We start from the raw sequence: 20,518 nt of genomic DNA on the forward strand, positions 1-20,518 counted from the left end.
AAAATACACATAAAAACAACAAACAATTGCTTGTTGGGCAGGGAACACACTAATAAAGTGATGGCATCCAGTAGGGCTAAAACTGAAACCCTACTTACAGCAATGCTGAATAGTATAAGCCTGTATAGCAATCACACGACCCTCCGTGGCCTGGGTAGAGAAAGGGGAATTCACCACACCGTCAAAGTGCTGCTGCACCGCAGGGAAGCGCCTCTCCCGTGATATCACACCGCCAGCTACCTCACTAGTCCTCCGACGTGCAGGCTCATAGATGGAGGAGCACCAGAGCTCAAAACCGCCGAGGCCTCACTGGGACAGACACGTGGACTTCGGATCTCGCGATACCACGTGACGTCACTGCTGTGGGCCGGGACAAGGGAGGGAAGCTCGCAAGTGCCAGGCACTGAAACAGCCAAAGCTGGGTCACAAGTCCGAGCTGCAGAGAGGCTGCAAAATGGAGACGGAGCCCCCAGGAGGAAAGCTGGGACCGGAGCCAGATGCTGCTAGAAGCAAAGGATTATCCAGTGCTATTCATATGCATCTTTAAGCAGATGTGTCTTAAGGTGGGTCTTAAAGGTGGATAGAGAGGGTGCTAGTCGGGTATTGAGGGGAAGGGCATTCCAGAGGTGTGGGGCATGTGTTATCTATGCTTGCTGTGTGGTTTTATATGAACTAGGGGTGAGGCCGGCCTTGTAGATTCAAGGGGTTATTGTTAACCCCTTGTTCTACATATATTTTGTGCTTATAGGCTTTTTCCCCTTGTATTGGGTATTAGGAGTCCATCAGTATCTTCATAGGGTATTTCCCCTGTCTGATACATATTTTATCACAGGAGGATGTCAGGGTTTGTTTTAATATTTTTTGTATTTTATGTTTGATTATTTGTGCCGTTTATTAAATCATATTTTTCTTTGATATTTGTTCTGAGTATACTTGAGTGCTGAGTTGGGACGCTCTTCTTTTTCTTTTCGTTGTTATATTACTTCTAGTCCCTAGCACCGTTAGTGGTTATTTTATTACTAATTTAAGTACTCATTATTTGCTTAGTCTGTTGCAGGCAGTTTGTGTTTATGATAAAAGCAAAGATACAGCGCACCAAAGGTGAATGGAAATATATGTATTAGTAAACACACACACATATAGAAACTTAGATTTAAAAAGGTAAAAAGGAGTTCCGCTTGTCCGGATGATAACAGTCAGAAAGATGTTGTGCAGTAAGAACTTGGTGCACCAAGTCTATGACTGTCTGCTAGCAGCACCAGCAGACCCCCAAAGGCACAGCTGCTTCAGCTTAAACTCTAATGCACCACCTCGGCTTTGCAGGCGTGATGAGCTGGCTGCCGGGCATGCAAAGATACAAAGTAGCTGCCTCACTGTCTCACTTCCTACTACCACATGTGCATAGAAGCACTCGTAGCTGCACATGCGCACGCACTCTGCATCTCGGGGGCAGGAGGAGAAGCGGCTGACCAGCACTGCAGCTGGAGGACCTTGGGTGATGACGTATTAGGTGATAGTGACACCTCCATGCGTTTCGCACTCACGTGCTTCATCAGGGGTTGAAGAGCGCTGGCGCATGCGCAGCTACGAGTGCTTCTATCCACATGCGGTAGTAGGAAGTGAGACAGCGAGGCAGCTACTTTGTATCTTTGCATGCCAGGCAGCCAGCTCGTCGCGTCTTTGGCGAAAAGGTCATAACCAAATGGCCTAGGCCATTTGCTGAGCACCATCTCCTGCTTTTAATGTGCTCAGCTCGATTTGAATATTCATTGAAAAGACTGTATGTGTTTTCAAAATAAATTGACCTGGCTGTCTAAGTTATTGATAGCAATCGCGTGCCCTGAGAACCTTCTATTCTTTGCATCGTTTGATGTATTCTTCATGTGTCATCTGATTAACGGAATGCATCAATCACAGTAGATGGTTGTTTGTTCAGTTTATTGCTTATGCCTGTAACCTTCCAGGAAGTAAACAATGGCTTAAAAATAAAATAAAAAATGAATTTATGGTAACTCTAATAAAAATGAATAAATCTTAAACCAGACTAGACTGCTATGTCTGCTTTGATGCAATATTTGCAATTCGTTTTAAATGCACAAGGACAAGTGTAGAGTTCAGTCCTTTAAACAACATGTGTGTATGTATGTCTTTATTTATATAGCGCCATTAGTGTACATAGCGCTTCACATTAGTACTACATGTGACAATCATATAAATATAAAATAAACAATATGATTTACAAATCACAATAATTAAAATTCTACGAATAAAGTAAAATAAGATATAAATCTTTTTTTTTAACAATATGTTTGATTAGTTCTCCTTATAATTCAGTAGTGTTATTTATGAATGTGTAACTTGTATTTGTTTGTCTTATGATAGTTTGAAGTTGACTGGTTCGCTGACCACAGTTCTACACAATCTGTCGCTTATGCTTTTCAATGTTTTTTCCCACATACAGAAGCACGTTCTGCACTGCAGGCTATGCTGGTGCCTATAAATAAATATTAATGTAACCCAAGTCCCCCCCCCCCCCCTGGTCGCAGACTGGACCCCGAGGGTGTAGTGAGGGCTAGTTACATGTATGTGGGTGGTGCGTGCCTGTGAGGAACAGGAGGGCCTGAGTCTCCCGCGATGATATTGGGGATAACAGGGACAGGCTTCTGGGGTATATGCCTCCATCTTCTTTAGCAACGGTGGTGCAGCACCTCCATCTCTGGCGAGCCTTAAGGGATAAGGTGAAATCCTCCCAGAGAAGCCCTGGTCTCAGGGCGAGAGATTTCAGTCTCACACACAGTCTTTGATAAAAGCAGCAATGTCTCTTTATTCTGTACAGCAGATCATTAGCAGCACACAGCAGCAGGTCATATAGCAGTGTACAGGGTCTTGTCCTCCTCTCCTTCTCCTCCAGGCTGTACCCCTGCAGGATGGGCTGTATGGGGCTTCAATACCCCCGACACCCACCCCAAGGGTATACCCTCTGGGTGAGGCAAGATCCCCCCCTCACCCCCTGAGCAGGGTGAGGGGCATTGGTCCACCACCTATAGTCTTATCAGCCCTAAACAGGCTGGTCTTCTGCCTCCTCTCCAAGCACAGGTGTCAGTCTAATCATGACCTCTCAGGTCAGACACTCCAGCACTCTCTGCTCCCAGGACAGAACTGCTTGTCACTTACAGGAACAGGCAGGACTAAGTTTAGTCAGCCCCACCCCTCATGAAGTCAGCAGGCCCTCCCCTGTGTCTCATGCCTGCACACAGAGTCAGGGGCCTACCTCCACCAATCACGGCAGGGCTTGAAGTGGGGGAAACCCATGATAACTACTGGCGGCCTGCCTTTAGCAGGACTTACACCAGTAGGAGAAAGACATACAGCCCCCATTTCTTACCGGGGCTACATTAATAATGAAACTGATTAAGGGAACATTTCACACTATTTCCCAAAGAAAGGAATGTGGAGATCATAGGTTGCAGTGCATCTTAACTGGTGACTGATTCAGCTGGCTCACTGTAAGATCAGAAGTATCAATACCTAGCCCTACTTCCACTGTGACTACTTGTAGGAGGCGTTCATTGCCTACTGATTAAGGTTATGTTGGGGAAATTAGATTCCTTGGAAAAGCTGCATTGGGCCGTATAAGATTATTAGGGGTTGTTTACAACAACATTAGAGAACACTTAGGTGACTACTTCAGTTTTTACTAACTGAAGCTTCCGTAGAGCAGAAGTTCTCTACTAGCAATACTGAATCTTGAAAAGCATTATAGATAATATAGAGTAATGGTTGGTAGGGGAGAAAAATACATACAATGCAGGTGAGGGCTGCTGTGTCTGTGCAATAAATGAGTTTTTATAAATCCTTCAATTGGTTAATATAAACAGTTTTTGAACAGTAAAAGTTTTATTTGTGCTCTCATCTATTTGTTTTTTCTTTGTTAATCCCAAAAGACACGTTAGAAAATAATATCTTACTGTTACAGTCACATCGAGTCACATTGAGAAAGACGTGATCTAGAATCAGATAACCACATAGCAAATGACTGTAGCAGAGGCTTCGAGTGAAGGCTATAAACAAACTGATCAACTGCTCTTTTATCTTCGCAGCACCCTATCCCCACATTTTTAACTCTAACCAATTCGCCCCCTCTTCGTTTTCATTATGTTCTTTTAACTTGTACGTTCCCTACCACCTTTCCCAGCAGCTTCCCCTTCACACCCTATTCTCGTTCAGCTGTACACTGCTGGAGTGGCTTGTGCACCTAAATGCTCTTAGTCAGGATCTGTAGCAATTGGAGACCAGAAATGCATGTTCCTAATTCTCCATTTCTTCACTGTGAAACTCTGAAACAAAACAAAAAATAAATAAAAAATTGGCACTAAATCTGCTAGGTAGTTAAAATCCTCCAAATGACAATGCTATATCTTACAAATAAAATAGAAAGCAAATCTGTTGCTTCATTTATATATGTAACTGGAGATGTCGTTTGGCACAAATAGGTATCCACAAAACATAATTTTAAAGGCAATATACAAAGGGTGCCATGAATATCAGATCCTCCTTTAAAGCTAAGCAACTTACTGCAACAAAGATAAGTGGATTGATCCCAGCATGCCCTTTCTAGTTCTTATGAAAAAAACATACATTTGTACTTGCTGTGACAAATGGTATTACTCTAAATTATGACAGTCCCTAAAAAGGAGACGTACCACATTAACAGCAAACATTGACCCTTCTCAAGTTATCTATAGTAGGTCAGCCCTTCCTTGCCTACAACCACCTGCAGAAGGCTTGTTCAGATTTGTACTGTTCAGGCCACAAAGTAGTAGAACTCTTTGAAATTAACAGCACGCGACTGTGGTTTATTTGAAGGTCTCCATACTCGTCCAAAGGAAGAATCCTGTACCCTAAAATATTTAGAAATATTTTAATTACTATTAAAGCTATGCAGTATGGTGGTATGATGGATATTGACCTGTCCTTTTCTAGTACTGTAAGATTGATGTATTTTTACCTGATTTGGGAGTCCTACCAGTCTGTAACTGTATTTGTCATTAGCTCAAGTGCTTATAGTACTAGACAAAATAATATTTCAGTTTTGGCTTTCACTTATTAAATTAGTGGTGATGCAATAATTGATGGTGATTCTTTGGAAAACATAATTAGGAGGAGGTCCTAATAGTTTAGTTAATGTATCAAAGGCAATTCTTTTATCCCAGCGATGACAAAAAATGAAAACTTTAATATGTCTTAAAGTTGATGGCTCTCAGAGACATCACCTGCTTATCCTTTTAAAAATAAATACATAATTATAGCATACAAACCAGGGAATTGCACATTGCTGGTGCAGTGTACTAGGTATTTCTAGGTATACAATGCCTAATTGGTGGAACAACCTATCTAAACTACTTTTTGGGGAAAATTAACAAATTACATTATAAATATTTATTCAGTTTTTATTTTCCTGAGGTTAATGACAGACAGCTTTAAACTGTTAAAAAAAAACTACAAGATGCCATCTCTGGTTTCCTACAGTATACAGAGAATATTTATGAATTTAGTAAGTAGTAAAGACCAAAATAGCAAAATCTGTTTTATTTTTTTATTTTAAAAAGCACAGTCGCACTTTTTAGTTCTCAGTTAATGAACTGAACTGTTTTAATGCCGCAAGGCATACAGTATGGGATTGTAAATACACAACATTGTCAGGTTTTATTCTCACGTCATCTATTCAAAAGCAGGCAGAACCATTAATCGCAGTTAACACAACACAGATTTTTTGTTTAAGTGCAAGCTGTCACTATGCGTTCTGCTAGTCCTTATTGGTAGATAAGTAGTAGAGTTATAATGATGATGGCATAGTTACAGTAACTATCTAATCACAATATTGCTGAAACCAACACACTATGCTTTGTATCCACCTCTCCCTTAAAATGTACTGTATGTTCGGTACGTATATAGCAATCGTGAATATCAATATATGGTCATGACTCATGGCCACAAACAATGAATCAATATTTCTTCTGAAAAGTTTGCATGGAGACAGTGGGATAGTGACGTACCATAGAACAAACATACTGTATAACACTGGGAACAGAAGTAAGGAAATACTACACTCCTTTATTGCTGGAATCACATTTTACTTTACTTTTCCATGTATTATGGTACTAAAAGATTACAGGTGTAACGGGTTTCCCCCCCCCCCCAATCTCATATTGGCCCGGGTACTTTAATAACCAACCCCCATTACGTGTGTGTTTGGTGGTGCACCTGCAGGCAACAGGGCTCCTGAGTCTCCCGCTTGATGGTATTAGGGGATATCCAATAGGGTAGGTAGCTGAGGTAGTGGGTGCGAGTTCAACTTACATCATGTGCAGCGCCTCCACCTCATCAGGGTCTATGCTTCCGCAGGGAGATGGTCCTGGTGAGGAACTCCTTCTGGGTGGTGCCATCCACTGCGGAGTAACTTCACACTCACACAGTCGGGGTATCGTTAACAAGGTCATCTTTATTGTAGACGGTGATGTAGCAGACTGCCCCATGCAGCTGCCGGCTCTAGCCGCACATCTCTCCATGCTGTCCCTTCGCCAGGTACGCCCTCCTAAATTGAAGTGGGATTCCCTCTTCTCCTAGAGAGATCCTCTCTGCGCCAGGTCCCTGGACACAGTGTGGCTTAGACAGGCTGATTGGTCAACCTGGACCTCTAGTTACATCACTAGGGTCACAAAGTGTTCCTACAATCCCTTATGCAGGACAAAACAACTTCCCAACAGCTTTCCACAGCTGCTAGAACACACTGAAACTAACTGTGTTGTGCCTTATATACTTCAGGAGGCAGGCGCATTCCTGATGTCACTATCCAGAGACTCAGAGCATACAGCCACTCCCCTCCGTACATAGGGCACCTCACCATGGGGTGAGGTAAAACCTCCATAACTACTGCTGGCATACCTGTATTTACCAGGACTTACTGCCAACAGAGAGGAAAGTAATATACCATTATTATGCATGGCTATACAGGTATTCATGTAAAAATGAATAAGGGAATCCCCTCTCTTTTATAGATGAAAAATCTAAGGGGGAGCTATATCACAGCAATTTTGGAGCAAAAGAAGAGCAAAGAGATAATTTTGGGCCTCTTCGTGCCAACACAGTCAGACACTTTGCTCCAATTTTGTCGCATGTGCACTAGGTTGCGATTTGGGGATGAACGGGAAGAGTTTCCAGGTGCACATATTGTAATGGGAAATATTAATTTCTATATCTATTGTGCTCTATTGTTTACCTCTTATTTGCACACAAAAATCCCCAAATCTATGGTGACAGCAAGTTCTCTGTTTAATCATATATACCAGACAGACTATTTTAATAGTGAAAGCGTTAGTGGAAAATACATTTTTGTAGCAAGCGAGAAAGCATTATTTTCTTAATTCAAGCTGTTAAATCTTTAGTAATGAAAATAAGAATGGTGATTTATAAAAACCCTTCATTAATATGTAGAGTCAATACCACAATGCTCTAGCTTTACACATTTTTCTTTTTTATTGTTGTTTCAACAAGCCAAAGCTCAGACAAAAAGCCATGCAGTGTTAAAGTAGAGCCTATCAACAGTGATTTAAATTTGAATCTACATTTCTCTGTATTGTATTGGTCAATGCAATTAGATTAGGAACAAAACACATACTCAACTTCTTTAAGATGAATGATTAAATAGTAAACCAAGATTGTATTTGTATATACCAGTTAGTTAACTACGTATATGCTTCTCAGCTGTGCATTAGCTGAAAGCAGGGAACATCCTTGACATGACAAGATGGAAGCAGAGACGTTTCTCAACTTACTCTTCTTGGCTTCGGCAGCATGAGCACTATATAAGTGGTATCGAAAAGACCGTCAAAACAAAGCCATAACAATGTCAGTGATATTCCCTTTGGACTGATGAACATTAAAAGATAAGTACTTGGTAGACTGGGAGAGAACTGCTGGCGTGTGGCCATGTGTGGGTAATTTAATGGTATCATATTGCTGAAGCTTTTGCAAAACATTAGTCAGAAATTGAATGCCTCTTACTTATCTGTGCAGCAAATACACTTGGTCTTTCGCAATCAATTAAAACATGCTAGCAATAGGATTTTGCATATTACCTGTAATAACTGCTGCCTGAAAGCACCAATCCCAACCACAAACCCATATGAGTTATATATTATAATATTCGTATCTTGCCCCCTGAGCATGTCCTGCTCTATTTTTTAAATGTTTTTTTCTAGTGTCACAAAACAGTATTTTCTGAAGCGCTAGCTTCTGAGGTTACCATGGTAACCTTTAGACTGCACTGGGCTCTGGAGAAAACTTAATTTTAACCATCCGGACACTTCATATTTCAAACATTAATATCTCCTGAAGGAAACATCAAATTAAAAAAAAACAATGACAGCTTTGGAAAGGGGAAAAAGAGATCTTAACGGTTATAATGTAAGAGAAACAAAGCGCAAAGTAAATGACGATCAGCACAGACTGCTGTTTTAAATAGTAACTAAGTAAAAATGTACTTAACAAGTTTGGAAACATTGTAAAATTAAAGGGGATAATTCTGTACAAATGGTATAAAACTAGACAAAGGGCGAAAACTCACTTCCCTGAATAAGAGTAGAATTTACTCATCTGCAGTCTCAAATCAGAATGAATAAATTGACTCTATTAATATGTATACAGCATATAAATGTGCTACAAAATAGAGGAAGTGCTGGATCCATTAGCATAAGGGCAGCATGACTGCGGGCCCAAACAACCTGTACTCAGGCCAACATGGATTATGTTTAAGGGGGAAAAAATAATAGGTCAGCTGCGGCTGGAGAAGTGGAAAATATGGGGTTAGATGACAAGGCTATGAGAGGGGGTAGAGCACAAAAGGGAAATAAAATGTGAGGAAGATAGATATTTGTGTTCCCAGTGGTGAAAGTAGTCCTTATAGTCCGGTACGCAGTCCTGTAAAACAATAGGTGCTGGTACAGTGCACTGGTATGATTTATTTTGGATTTTAACTAAAGAAAACTAACCTGCCTCTCTCTGCCTCTCTGCCTCTCCGTGTCTCCCTGGCAGAAGTCAGCTCCGGTCAGTGATGTAGGATAACCTAAAATGGACATATCCATATTAGGTCATCCTACGTCACTGACCGGAGCCAGCTTCTGATGGGGACACGGAGAGTCGCAGAGGTGGTGAGACGGAGAGAGAGGCAGGTTAGTTTTCTTTAGTTTCTGTCAGAAAATTAATACTGAGGGAGTCCCAGTCAGAAGCGTTAATCCTTATTGTTTTTGGAGGCATTGGGTGACACCGGTGCCGCAAGTTCTCGTGGACTGGAAAACAGTAAGTCGGGCTATATCACTCTAGTTGTACTATTCCAGAGGATTTATGATTTTAATGCGTGCCAGTGGCGCCACTGAGCTCTCTTTTCCGACTATGAGGAGCCCTCTTTCCTTACGTTTCGTGCCTTTGGCATACTGGCACAGTTCGGGTAATGTACAGGTCACCTTAACATCAATCTGTCTCCAGCAGACTACTGCCGTACATATATTCTGTGGTCATTTAGTTGTTCAGTGCTGTTTAGTAGTATGGATCCATCTACGTGTGTGGTGTTGTTGGTATTAATTTGGAAATAATTTAAATATCGGCAGCACCTATGGAGGTGTGTATTTCGGGAAACATTATATACATAGGCAAGATAAGCTAAAACAACCTGAAATAGATTAAATAGTAATTCAAATACATTGCAGTACATACTAACCCTTTAGTAGCCCACAGGGAAAATAGTCATGGATTCCCATGACTACAGGTAGCTGACCAAAAAGGGCTACAAAGGGGTTACTATAAACATAAAATTACATTACCTACCCCCCTTGGCCACCTTAGTGGTTAGTGAAGCATTGCCATTCAATACTAACCACAAAGGTAACCCAAGGGGTCAACCACGGATCAACATTGAAATAGAACTAATATATGATGCCAAAATTGTTGTTTTGGCAATAAGATAATGATGGGGATGGTGGTTCATGAATTATCATATGACAGAGGGTCAGATCACGTAAGTAACTGCAAGCTAGCCAAGGAGATAATTAACCCCACAATGATGAACTGCTGTTCAGTTAAGGATACCTGTCTTTTTGGTGGGTAAAGCTTAATTTAGGGTGAGAAGTTATTAAAAGATGTAAATTGTGATGTTAATGTTTGAGAACATAGTATAGATAATAAAGGCCATCAGTTACGCTGAAATGCTTTATTATGTTTTGATCGGGTTACAATAGGAGAACAATTATTGTGAAGTTCTAGGATGAAAGAGTAGAGATGTGTGACATTTCTGCCAAAGTTCTCGACCAAGATGAAAATTGCCCTTTGAGAAAATGTACACATAAATCCTCAAGCTTCACCTAAAAAAAATGTGGCAATCATTAAAAGTCTATGTAACGAGAAAAGGGGGGAGGGGAGGGGGAGGGGGGCCCTGTTCAGCTTATTAATTAACGTACTGGAGGGGTGCTATCCAGGATAAATAGGAATGAACTACAAAGAAGAGACATAGGGCCTCATGCAGTAAGCGTTGATAAGGGAAATATGGCCATGTTATAGCCAAAATTGGGTTTGAGATTCAGTAAGCGCCGATAAGTGCTTCATATCGCCAGGTTTCGGAGCCGATAATTTGGTTATGGCCAGTCGCCTGCCGATAAGCCTGTTTTCGACACTGATCGCCACTTTTTTAAATCGGCTGGATTCAACAAAAAAAAACAGCTTATCGGGGCTGATCGGCACTACGAAATTGAGATGTTATGGCCGATTTCTCCCGCCAACTAAAGTTGGCAGTTTGGACGGGAGAACGATCGCTAAGGCTGCCGGAACGGCACTTAGAAAAAAAAAATCTTCTGTACATCAATGGAAGTCAATGGAGCGGGGACGTATAACAGTATAGTACTGTTTACGTTTCATTGCTCACAATACAAGGGGGATTTGCATTACAGTGTGGGGGCATTCCCTGCATTGTGTCACAGCTGATGTGTCTTATTTGCATAACATTCGACTTTTACATGTTTTCAGCATTTGCGGGTCACATTACTCATCATGTGATGATGTGGCAAGGGAAAATACTATACTACACTCTTAAAGGAGAACCTCACATCATATCACACATTTTACTCAACTCAGCGACAATTATTTACATGATGTCACACATGTCACACATGTCACACATACACAGTATATTCATCTTCCTTTACATTACACAATGCTTGTAATGTGACACGCATCTTTAAACGTTCATGTACATCTGTCTTCTCATGTTTACATATACTTTTGGGTCCTCCCTATTTTCATGACGTCACTTATTGGACGCTCAATCACATTGCATGTTTACATTGTAACCGTTGCATTACAAGCACTTCAACCTAACTTATACACACATGTACAGTAATTCAGCATTGGGACACCTTGTAAACTCATTCTATACCAACTATCCTCCTTACACAAATGCATGCATATGCACACGACTATTCATTGTTGCCAACATGTCACAATAACATGGATAATTACACATGTTACACAAAACTTTTCCCACGTCAATCTCAGCCTTTTTGTCTCATTACATGACTGACTCTTGCGTTCACAAGTGTTACATGCATTGCACATGCAACTATTTATTTGCAAGCAATCTTTGTACAAAGCTTCACGTCACATCATTGCCAAATATCATCATTCCCTGCAGAATACACACAACAAATACTTAGAACAACAAGTGCACACAGCTTGCCACAGAAGTACTTTATTATGTTAATGTAACACCTTGCATTTTACTATGTCACCTGACATCATCACATACCTATTTAAAGGACGCACATTACCTGCTCATTCACAGCTACTCATTTCAAAATGTTGCGAATGTTTAGGAGATGCAGGAACATTCTTTTCTATGACATGCTTGCTGATCAAGAGAATGATATAGGGCAAGGTAGGGACACACCGAGGGACAGTGACAGTGACGCGGATACGACAGGGACAGGGAGAGGGACAGGCCGAGGGACAGGTAGAGGGACAGGAGATCAGAGGAGAAGACAGAGGAGACAACTTGTGCCTCGTCCGCGTCTGTACAGGGAGAGAACCCTGTTAGATGGGATGAGTGAGGAGGAGATTGTAAGTCGCTATCGTTTGAGTTCAGCAGCAATCTTAGCTCTTTATGAGGAGATAAGGGGGGATTTAGATTTTTTCACAGCCAGAGGTCGTGCAGTCCCTGGGCTTGTTAAAATGCTGTGCTCATTACATTATCTTGCTTCCGCGTCATACCAGACAACTGTGGGCATAGTGGGCGGGGTCTCGCAATCTACATTCTCGCGGGCCTTGACCCAGTTTCTCTCTGCACTCAATAGACGCGCTAGGAATTATATTCATTTTCCTACAGAGGCAACAGAGTGGCTGGAAGTCAGGACTGGTTTTTATAATATAGCAGGGATACCATCTGTGCTGGGTGCAATCGATTGCACACATGTTGCTTTGATTGCACCTAGTCAGAGTGAGCATGTGTACCGCAATCGGAAGCACTACCATTCACTCAATGTACAGGTGGTATGTGATGCCACGATGAGGATAATGCATGTGGTACCCAAGTTCCCTGGTTCCAGTCACGATTCCTCTATCCTGAGGAACTCTTCAGTCTTCCATGCGTTCGAAGAGGGACATTTTGAACCTGGTTGGCTGCTGGGTGAGTACATATTTACATGTTCTAACACAAAACACATGTTGATTTAGGAATGTTGGCATTGTACAATTTGATCACTAATGTCAGCTTATGTGTGCTCCATTCATTATAGGTGACTCAGGATACGGAATTAGGCCGTGGCTCTTGACTCCGGTGCTAAACCCTCAAACTGAAGCAGAGGACAGGTACAATGCAGCCCATATATCTACAAGATCTGTTATAGAGAGGACATTTGGCCTACTCAAGACCAGATTTAGGTGTCTGGACAGAACTGGTGGGGCTCTTCTATACAAGCCTCAAAAAGTGTCTGATATTATCCTTGCCTGTTGCATTTTGCACAATGTTGCACTGAGGCACAATGTACAGTCAGACCTAGCTGAGCCTGTGGTAGACGAGCATCCCACCCATGTAGCTGCTGAAAATGAACAAACAGCCAGTGGTGGCCAGACACGACAGAATCTCATCAATTCATTTTTTTCTTGTAAGTACAAACTCATATGTTCCTAGTACTACTTTTATAGTTTAATTATGTTATATTAACAATAATGTTTCTTTATATAACCTTCTGTTAGGACACAGATGAATATGGGTTGCACACCTTTCTTTTCTCTGCTGTGTGCACAAAGGGATGTGGCACCGGTATGTTATTGTTGCACAGGTTATATAATCCCTCTTCAATTGTACTTTAGTTGTGTGTATGTGAATACAACTTGGGTAACAAAGCAATAATATTTTAGCATTGTGTTATTCCTTATGCTAAGACAAAACACATATTATGCCCATAATCATTCATGCTTCTAGTATGCTTACATACAATGTTATTGTTGCAGTGTAACATGTACATCCATATGATGTGTACACCAGGCTGATTTACATTTTGAATGTCATGAAATATACATGGTGTTGTACATTTAACACCAAATACACACTTTGCTGTGTTGTTTACGGTACTGAAGATGGCATGTCAATGTTTGCAATTTATATATTGTTCCTTTGCATTATAGGTATATCTCCAGTATGACTGATCATGGTATGTATATTTGCTGACATCTCTCATAAGATGTGGCTACCTCAATCTTCCTATAATTATTGGAACTAAAAACACAACATATTGGTTTAAACACAAATGTTACATATATGTACTTTCTGTATCATGTATATGCATTTAGCTACTCTTGAGCTTTCATGTGCATTGTATTACAAAATGATTACTCACATTTCATCACATTTTATGTATGTTTCCTTATAAATTCCATTAATGTAATATAGAGGTGGTTGGAGAAAAGGGGATAACTGTACTTATTTGTTTACTTACGGGAGCACATTCATCACTAGCATAGACACACTTTTTAAGACAACTGTTTGTGTCTCTATCAATTGGTGTAGGATCCATGTATAACACCGACAAATGATAACACCAGCTTTATTATGGTAGCTTATATCATCATATTGACTATACTATGTATTTCAAAACGATTAATAAACACAGTAAACTATAGTTAGTTAGGTTAATGAAATATACACAGAAACGTACTTCATAACATGATGGTGATGTCATATTCAGAACATCATGCATTGGAGGGGACCATAACATCTGGCCAGTAACATTATTTGCTACAGTCCCAAACCATTTTATCTACATACCCATGTAACAAGAGATTTTAAAAATAAATGGCTACTTGGTTGTAAGTGTCCTTTACATTGGGAGAAGGAGTGGCTCAGTGAGTAAAGACACACACTGGCACTGATAGTTTGAAGCAGGGGAGTCTGGTTCAATTCCCGGTGTGGGCTCCTTGTGACCTTGGCCAAGTCACTTTATCTCCCTGTGCCTCATGCGGAAAAAAAACATTTGTACGTTCCACGGGCCAGGGACCTCAGGCTGAAACATGTGTCTGTAAATCGCTGCGTACAACTAGCAGCCCTATACATGAACATGCTCATATTATTATTATTATTGTTACATAGTTTCGACAGTCATACGTTCCATTACATATTATAATACACAAATGTGTTAGCAGAGTGGGAATGGTTGTTATATATAAAACACACCATGTCATAAAATGTTAGTAGTCATTAAAGAACACTCAATAAAAATTCATGAGGCACTCTTTTGCAACATCATTATGTTAATTAAGTGCTTATGCAATATAGGCATAAGGGTATCACATTTTTAATTGTTTGTTAATAAGCGCTGCAAGCAATATAAAATTAGTTCCATATGTAGTATAGTAGTCGGTGGCTCCTCCTCACAATCATCTCATATAAAGGTAGACTCTTCTGAAATCATACATTGATCCGATTGTATCTTCCCCGACATCTCTGAAATACAGCAAACACATGATGGTCAAAGATGGCACCTTACTAGATATGCATCCGTGACAACGCGTTACGCAGCTCTATATGATTGTGTAGATACACACGTCAGTCACTTATATGTTAGAAGTAAAACTGTTCATCAGTATGTAATGTTTCTTTAAATTTGTAGCAGGCATAACTATGTATAAGAAGTGAACGTTGCCTGTATACTGAAAGATGTGCGCGCACATCTTTGTGTGCGCACGCACTTCACGCTTGGCTCCACTAACTGTTAGCGCATGCGCAAAACAAAGCGTACGTTGTGCGTTCAATACATGTTGAAAATACCAGTAAACATAACATCTTTATTTCAAATACAATGAAGACGAAACTACATTCGTTCTAAACGAGTACATCTGTATTCTTTTTAAACAGACGTGTTTGAACAGAAAGCACGGCCGATAACACAATGCGCAAATGCAATACGTGTGACGTCATGTTAAGCCAGCGTGAAACGCACGCTAACACTCCTCCCACTCAATTAACATTCGGCTAACGCCCAGGGTACGCCTACAAACACTGAGCCGCACGCATCACACACTGCAGTTACCGTTACTATAACAAAACATGACAGCCAATAGGCTTTGAGGCGCGCACGTCGCTTGGGGGCGGGACTTACATCACTAATCCTTTTTAAGGACTCCTTGGCCCATGACAAGGGTCCCACGTCATACGTGGTGGACCCGGTTTTCAATGTTGTAGATGTTGCATGATAACAAAACAGGTATGTGTTAGAGTAATGGTAAAATGTTGCTAATATGTTTAAAGGGATAGGAAAGTACGTATATTTATTCCGTCAGCAATGTGTACTACTCTTTCAGGTCCTACTATATTGTATTAGGAAACAATTTGTTTGTGATCGCTACATGTTATGCAGTCTGCAATGTTACGCTGTATCCACGCATTGAAAGTGAAAATGGTGGTTACAAAAAAAAAAAAAATTTAAACGCAGAGTCAACGCATAACGATTGTTATATTTACCATTCTTCTAGAATTAACTCTTCGCCTGGCTGCAACTGGTCGCTCCAGAAATGCAAGCCATTTTCATCCACGCTTAACCCAACCGCTGAATCCAGTATGGCACATATCTCCTCCAGGATGCGCTCATAGGAATCGCCACTGCTTTCTTCAAATAATTGGTCGGGAGGTAGGTTCATTTCTTCCGGTTCCCATTCCAATGCAATTTCAGCTGAAAGGCTTGGTACATAATCATAGTACTTTTGTTCTTGTACAATGTGGGTTTCAGGAATGGAGGCTGCAGATATTGCAGCACGTATCGATTCAAACGGATCAGTAGTAGCGGATACATTGCTATTGCCATTAGGAATAAATATGCCTTTCACGACAATATAAGTGCCGTCTTTCAGGATAAATTGTTTTTCCGGGGCAATCTTCCAGAAACCATAGGTGTGTTGTAGCTTATCCTGGTCACGTTCAAAAAAGTCATTACTTGATAAAGTGAATCTTATTGAGGAATTAAAATTCCGTGCATGCTTACGGTCTTGGTAATAAGGATATTTTGCTCGAATGAAATCATCGATTTGGCGTGTGCTTGCTTTCTGTCCGCGACTGTTCAAGATGGCTTCACAGATCATGTACTTATACCCTAAAAGGGGATTAATATTGTTAACGAATTCATCAGCCATGTCTGAGTAGCACAAAAGCTGTGTGCAGGTCTGTGTTATTTGCTCATCAAAATGAATGTGCTGAATGGCTAACAAACTCCTGTTTTTCCTTGTCAAGGTCAACAAAAGTAACTACTTTGACTCCTTATTTCAAACGCCAATTGGATTTGTTTGTCTAATTGGGTTAACAGTTGTGGTTCGTGATATGGGACTGTGGGAGAAACATTTCTCCTTCTTTTATCTCGTTTGTGAAAAACATCCCTAGACTGTGAATGCGTTCACATAGTGTTTTTTTGAAAACTAACAAAGACCAGTGTGTGAAAATATTTCTTAGCCAGGCATATCAGTAAAAACACACCTGCAAAAAGAAATGTTTTTTCCCCGCTTACATTTCTGTGTGTATGTGAAAGTCTGGTTAACTCCCTGTCTGCATGAGTTTAAATACGTGTGTATATATATATATATATATATATATATATATATATATATATATATATATATATATATAAATATATCTCTTATAAAAATATATATATATTTATATATAATATTTTATTTTTTTTTATATTGCAGGAGTACACACAACATTGATGGCATTAAGTATACCTTGTATGAAACCTATTTAAATGGTGAGAAACATGATTGAATTAAGTAATAAACATTTGTTTAAGCACAATACTGTTAGAGTCTCATACTTAGGATATTTCTCAAACATTAGGCCTGTATTATTAAAATAGTGTTTTCACAAGGAAGCATGAAGTGTATTAGTTTGTGTATACCAGTTTATATAGTACTATATATATATATATATATATATATATATATATATATATATATATACACACTCTCACACTCACTCAGTGTGTGTGTGTGTGTGTGTATATATATTATTATACATTCTGAGATGTTATAGAAACGAACACACAACTGATTAAAGGACAAAATTACAATGGCCAAGCAAGGCAAAGGTAAGTAATAATTTACACATAATCCTGCTGTACACGTACAAGAAAGATGTTTGCACTTACTTAGGTGTTTTAATAATTGCATGTGACTAATATGCATATGCAATTCTTACATCAATTAACACACCCAAATGCAATGTTTTGCTGCAAAGTCAATGGCAGCTTCTCTAAACTTAGCAACTGGCTCCTGGTGGACCATTACTGAACAGACGATTACAACATAAATATTTATAACACAATTAATTATGAGTGTTAACATTTCCAAAACTTCACGTGTACAAGAACATAGTTGAAAGTTTGGAAACAACACAGTCTTCAGCATACATACAATAGTAATTAGATAATCTGAAGTCAACAAAACAAGGCCAAAGACATATTTTCTGAATTATAACATTTATTTTTTTTGTTCCTTTTGCGAGCGAGTAACAGGCCTGCTTGTTGTCTCTTGAATTTTCCTTTTTCTTTTGCCACCAACTTTAGGCACAACAGAGCCACTTTGAGTGGCCTCTGGCACTTCACGGGCAGGGCTTGTGGCCAGTGACTGTTCACCTACGGGGCTTGTGGCCAGTGACTCACCTACAGGGCTTGTGGCCAGTGACTCACCTACAGGGCTTTTGGGCAGTGATTCACCTACAGGGCTTTTGGGCAGCGATTCACCTACAGGGCTTTTGGGCAGCGATTCACCTACAGGGCTTTTGGGCAGCAACTCACCTACAGGGCTTTTGGGCAGCGATTCACCTACAGGGCTTTTGGGCAGCGACTCACCTACAGGGCTTTTGGGTAGTGACTGTTCACGGACAGGGCTTGTGCCCAGTGACACATGTGAGCAAGTTGGTAGACACTGCACAAGTGATGGTTGGTCTGTTTCATGTGTGTCTTGTTTTGTTTTTGTCGCCTCCTTTGTAGGTGTCTGCTGCTGAATTTGTACAGATGGCAGCGGTAGGATGTCATCAGGAACCTGCACAGCAATGTCTGCTACTTGACCGGTAACATTTGGGCCTGGTGAATGAATATCAGATGAATGTGGTGAAAACTGACCTGCATGAACAGATCCTGGCTGGGAGGTGTTGAATTGTGGTACATTAGTCATTCTCCAGTAATTAGCTTGTGTTTGCTGAACAACTAATGCTTCGAATGAGGTGTTGATTTTTTGCAACTGTTTAGGCACTTCAATGAAGACTCTGTGGAGATGTGCCAATTGTGATACTGTTTCTTCCTGCAGTCCAATCATCCTTTCCAGCACTGTCATCATGTCTGAATGGCGACGATTTTCTGCGTCCACTATTTTTCCCTCTGAAGCTACAATTGCATCGTATGTGGAAGTTGATGGACGATTTGGCGGTACAACAGTTTCTATTGGCACCTCTTCATGGTCACATGATTGTATTTCAGTCTCTTCTGTGGCGTCATCCTCATCATACTCATCATCCTCATCACCATGATGTTCTAAAAAGAAATGTACACATTATTAAATGGCATGTTAATGTATGCTGTGTTACTATGTAATTGTACTGTGTCCAAAGTAACACCTAACATGTTAGCATACGTTTTATAACCTCATTAAAAACTACCTTGACTTACGAATAATGTTTGGACTCAGTATGAAATATGAATGAATGAAAAGTTGCTCTAAACTCAGAAGTCCTACATGATAATTAACATCACTAACACAATACATGTTGCCTTACACTTAATTTTCACTGACACTAAGTAATCCTATTTAAAGAAGATGTGCAAAACAAATAATGCACATGACAACATAACATATAGAAGAGCACATATTATATGGCCAGCAAATGATACACTCACCTTCTAGTAGTGTTGAGCTGGCTGACCCAGGTGAAGACACTTGTTCCATCTCAGGTGACACATGTCCTCCAGGGGCAACTATATATAACAATAACATTAGTTTTACATTTACATGTGTAAATATTGAACAAACAGTTATTGTATGTTCTGTATTTATGAGTATCTAACAGCATCATTTCCTTAACCCAAAATGTGTGTGTGAAAGTGAACATAAATAGTTGTAATAACAATGTACATGCCTGTGTACTTAGAACTTTTGAGTTCCCTAACATACAACATACTATGGTTCTGCAGTAATGCGTGAGGAAAAATACATTAAATTTGTACCTAAAAATCATATGTTGTGTAGTGATATCAGTATCATAATGTACATAACTATCATGAGATGACCATTCACAATGGTTATCATGAAGGTGGTCATATTGCAAAAAGTGTTGTTTTTGGTAGAGGATATGTGTGGTACATTAATCGAAGATGTGGCACACCTGAATGTGGCTGTGACTCAACAAGACAACACATGCAGTGTGTGATAATGTGTCTTTCATAGTAGTTCAACTATAGATATGAGTGAACTAATGTGTGACGTACGCTTTGATAAGTAATGAGTTGTTGGGGCATTTAGTAGCTAGAGTTAAGCTTTCAAATGAGTGGGATTAACTTCAGTTGTGCTATTCAGGTTGTAAGAAAGGTATTCCCTTCCCCAAAAAGCCTAATCAGCCACACCTTTCAATGACTTGAAACAGGTGCAAATGGTGTGAACTAAGTTGACCGTGAAATGAGGCTGTAATTAGTGTGTGTGCTGAACCCCACCCCCTCTGTTGAAGTGTATGCTGTGATGAGATATTAATTGCAGCTGCTTTAACACAATGGTAGATGAGCTAAGTAGTCATCTGCAGTGTTTAAGTTATGAAAACAATGACATAACATATGATACGTGTGCCTCATTATGCTGTCTGTATATGACATAAAGCAAAAATGGACCTTTTCATAAGCAACTATAGATGTGTTAGTGCCAGTGATGTTTGTAGGCCGTTACATGC

The 20,518-nt window shown here is 40.1% G+C and overlaps 2 protein-coding genes across 2 annotated transcripts in view; one reads left to right on the forward strand and one right to left on the reverse strand.

Annotated features, from left to right (window-relative positions):
- Positions 1 to 20,518, forward strand: part of FGF14 (fibroblast growth factor 14) — a 782,690-nt gene that overhangs the window by 209,507 nt on the left and 552,665 nt on the right. The window lies entirely within an intron of this gene.
- Positions 4,309 to 20,109, reverse strand: LOC142490580 (uncharacterized). Its single transcript, XM_075592993.1, has 3 exons — positions 19,479 to 20,109; positions 18,381 to 19,115; positions 4,309 to 4,337 (listed from the first exon to the last, which is right to left on the reverse strand). The coding sequence occupies exons 1-3, from the start codon at positions 19,573 to 19,575 to the stop codon at positions 4,309 to 4,311; spliced, it is 861 nt and encodes a 286-aa protein (XP_075449108.1). The 5' UTR covers positions 19,576 to 20,109.

Source organism: Ascaphus truei, chromosome 3 (assembly GCF_040206685.1).
Source record: "Ascaphus truei isolate aAscTru1 chromosome 3, aAscTru1.hap1, whole genome shotgun sequence".
Classification (NCBI taxonomy): Eukaryota; Metazoa; Chordata; class Amphibia; order Anura; family Ascaphidae; genus Ascaphus; species Ascaphus truei.

Excerpts from the sequence above, each read along its gene's own strand:
- LOC142490580 (XM_075592993.1), bottom strand. The coding sequence starts at position 19,575 with ATGTTATTGTTATATATAGTTGCCCCTGGAGGACATGTGTCACCTGAG. Across the intron at positions 19,116-19,478 it reads CAGCTCAACACTACTAGAAG|AACATCATGGTGATGAGGAT; the intron begins GTGAGTGTATCA and ends ATTTCTTTTTAG. Across the intron at positions 4,338-18,380 it reads GCTGCCCAAAAGCCCTGTAG|AGTTTCACAGTGAAGAAATG; the intron begins GTGAGTTGCTGC and ends GTTTTGTTTCAG.